At 45.8% G+C, this 3,415-nt stretch overlaps 1 protein-coding gene across 1 annotated transcript; it reads left to right on the plus strand.

The window, feature by feature from the left end:
• Positions 1-268: 268 nt before the first annotated feature.
• On the plus strand, positions 269-3,415 carry PLA2G12A (phospholipase A2 group XIIA; the record flags this gene model as incomplete). The annotated part of the gene is made up of 4 exons (XM_079534764.1): positions 269-485; positions 1,079-1,155; positions 1,840-2,005; positions 3,297-3,415. The coding sequence occupies 4 exons, from the start codon at positions 269-271 to the stop codon at positions 3,413-3,415; spliced, it is 579 nt and encodes a 192-aa protein (XP_079390890.1).

The raw sequence follows: 3,415 nt of genomic DNA on the forward strand, positions 1-3,415 counted from the left end.
GCTGTTACCTAGAAGCGAGTCGCTCGCACGTGGAAAAGCCCCGGAGCAACTCCGCTCCCAGCACCCCACGCGGCGACGCCGGGCCACAAACAGATTCCAGCCGCGCTCCCGCAGCAGGCCACGCCCTGCCCTCAGTCCTGCCCACCGTCGGGGCAGCGCCCACGGGGCCGATGGCGGCGGGCCGGGCCGGGCCGTGCGCGCGAGGCGTTGCGGCCGCGCGGTGGTGGCTTAGCGAGCGCCCGGCGGGGCGGGGTGCTGCTCGGCGGGCATGGCCCGCGCCCTGCTGCTGCTGCTGCTGCTGGCGGGTGCCTGGGTAGGCCCGCGGCCGCCGGCGGCCTGGAGCCAGGAGGCGCCGCAGACCCCGGACTGGAGAATGACGCTGAAAACCATCCGGAACGGCGTGCACAAGATCGACGTGTACCTCAACGCGGCGCTTGACCTGCTGGGCGGCGAGGACGGCCTCTGCCAGTACAAATGCAGCGACGGTGAGACGAGCGGGAGGGCGAGCGGGGACCCCTCCGGCAGCTGTCTGTAGCTCCGAGAGCGGGCTTCGCCGTGCTGCCCTGCCCCGCTCCAGGAGCGGCGGCCTTACCCGCTTCCAGCGGCGTCTGCGGGGAGCCGGTAGCCGGCGGGCTGGCAGGCTGAGCCCGAGCAGCGCCGTGCTTCCTGCCAGGGAGTTGCAAAGGTTAAGCTGAAAACATCAGAGTAGTGTTCTTGATTGCATATAAAGTACCTTAGAGTAAGTTCATTAATTTTTCAAAGAACCTCTGTTTTTTTTTAAGTGTAATCCTATGTGTGATGTATTAGTTTCAGATATTCGAGGCTTTTCTTTTTTTAACTTGAAATCTAAAGTAAATATTTGCTCAGGTGCCTTCTCATTGTTTTATTATTTCTTTATTATTATTTATAATGTGCTTAGTTCTTTCAATTTGATAAGAGTTGCAGACATTCAGGTGCTTATATCAGATGTGCAGCTGGTGCTGTCTCAGGCCCATCAGAATGCCTGCGCTGAGTTTTGACAGTGCTAAAAATCTGGAAAAAAAAAACTTTTTGAAGCACTAGAACCTATCTTTTTCAGGATCAAAGCCCTTTCCTCGCTATGGATATAAGCCTTCGCCACCAAGTGGTTGTGGATCACCTCTATTTGGAGTTCAGGTAAGTCCATTTGGGGGTTTGTGTGTGTGTGTGTGTGTGTGTGTGTGTGTGTGTGTGTGTGTGGTTTTTCATATGCTGATTTTTTCCTTGATCTGGTTGGTGTTTTTCCTCTCACTTTCTAAGGATGAGACAGCACTTGTGTGCTATGTCCCTGCTTTTGTTAGCTTGGGCAATGCTTTGGCAATAATGTGTGGGCAAGGAGCTGGGAGGGGATGCAGTTGAGACAGACTCGGAAGCCAAAGGGATGTTCCCTACCATGTAATATCACTCTCAGCAATAGAACTGTTGTGGATAGAGAAGGGGCAGAGAGGGAGTGTTTCTGAGGGATAGGCTGGGCACGAGGGGTTGGTGAGTGATTGCTTTTGCATGGCTTATTTTGAGTGGCTTTTCCCTTTTCTGCTCACTTATTAAACTTCTGTCTGGAACTGTGCGTTTTCTTGTTTTTGACCTGCCTGTTGTCTACCCTGAGAGGGGCAGGGGTTAAGCAGGCAACTATGTGGGTATTTGCCTGCTAGCTGGGGTCAAACCAGCACAGCTTAGTGAACAGCAAACGATAGAGATAAGTGAATGACAGCTGCTGATTACTTTAGTTTTTGTTTTCTAACTTTTATACTCTATCATGTTCATAGACTCTTTCTTTTCTCTTATACATTACTCATGGTGCATGTGGGATTTTCCCTACAGTTTGACATTGGTATCCCTTTGATGACAAAGTGCTGCAATCACCACGATAGATGTTATGATACTTGTGGCAATAAAAAAAATGACTGTGATGAGCAATTTCAGTCCTGCCTCTCCAAAATTTGCAGAGATGTGCAGAAAACACTTGGTATATCAGAGAATGTACAGGGTAAGTCTGATAAATGCCTTTTTTTTTTTTTTTTTTTTTTTTTTTTGGCCCCTAAGTTTTACTAAGCTTGTCTGGCAAAGAATCTTTTTGCTGCACAATAATGCTACATTTCCATAAACTGTTGCTGTTGTTGTTCTTTCCTTCTGTATGCAGCCAAGATGCAGCTGAGCAATTACACAGCATAGGAAAATTACTAGAGTTAAAACTAACCTTGAGCTGAAAAAATAAGGCTTCCCTTCTAGGATTATCAAAACACACTATAATTGTTGCATTTGCAGTAGTGTAGCTGAATGTTGACTGTTGTGCTGACTGATTTCTAGAGGTCTACTACATATAAACAGTAGGAAAATACTCAATTGTTTCCTTTTGTGAAATGAAGTATTAAAATAATATATTATTATGGTAGAATACTATCCCTTAGTGCATATATTTTAGATTTTTTCCGAACAGTCTATAATCCTGTGATTGCATTTCTTCTGTTTATTGGCCCGCATCTGATCAATACATGACATAACCACACTTAATTTAGACAATGGTTCTTTTTCAATAAAGAGTCCCACTGAAAACAATCAGTTTTTAGAATAAGCCTGTGTTTGAACTTCTCAGATTCACGTAACTGCGAAGAGGTCATCATATTTCTGTATTTCTGCTTTGTCAGAACTGGTGAATATTTATTTACTCATTTCTGTTGAGCTCCTATTAAAGGAGCTTTGCATAAATATGGCTGTTTATGAGGGTGGATAGTGATTAGACAAGGGGGAGGTTTAGGTTAGATATTAGGAGGAAGTTTTTCACACAGAGGGCGGTGACATACTGGAACAGGTTTCCCAAGGAGGCTGTGGATGCCCCATCCCTAGAGGCATTTAAGGTCAGGCTGGATGTGGCTCTAGGCAGCCTAGTCTGGTGGTTGGTAACCCTGCCCCATGGCAGGGTTTGAAACTTGATAATCATTGTGGTCCCTTTCAACCCAGGCCATTCTATGGTTCCGTGATAAATTGGGAAAGTAAAAGGTATAACAGTTCTTTCATCTTTCCAAGACTGAGTGATGCTTTTAACACCAACAACATTCCATAGCCAGTGAATCAGCTTGAGTGTTGTGACTGGTACGTGAAAAATCTTTAATCACAATTTAGCTGATTCTATATCAGTTTATTCTTTTCTTTTGACAGTCTGTTTGCAATGCTCAGAAAAGATTGCTTTTCAAAATCCTTCTCAGTTTGCCAGAGTCATGCCTATTAGTTTTGTATTCTATCTAAAGAGTACTTCTAACTGAATGTCTCTTTGCTTGCAGCTTGTGAATCAATCGTTCAGCTGTTGTTTGATGCAGTTATACACTTAGGATGTAAGCCATACCTTGACAGCCAGAGAGCTTCATGTATGTGTCGCTATGAGGATAAGACAGATCTCTGA

This window comes from Tetrao urogallus (assembly GCF_951394365.1).
Source record: "Tetrao urogallus genome assembly, chromosome: 4".
Classification (NCBI taxonomy): Eukaryota; Metazoa; Chordata; class Aves; order Galliformes; family Phasianidae; genus Tetrao; species Tetrao urogallus.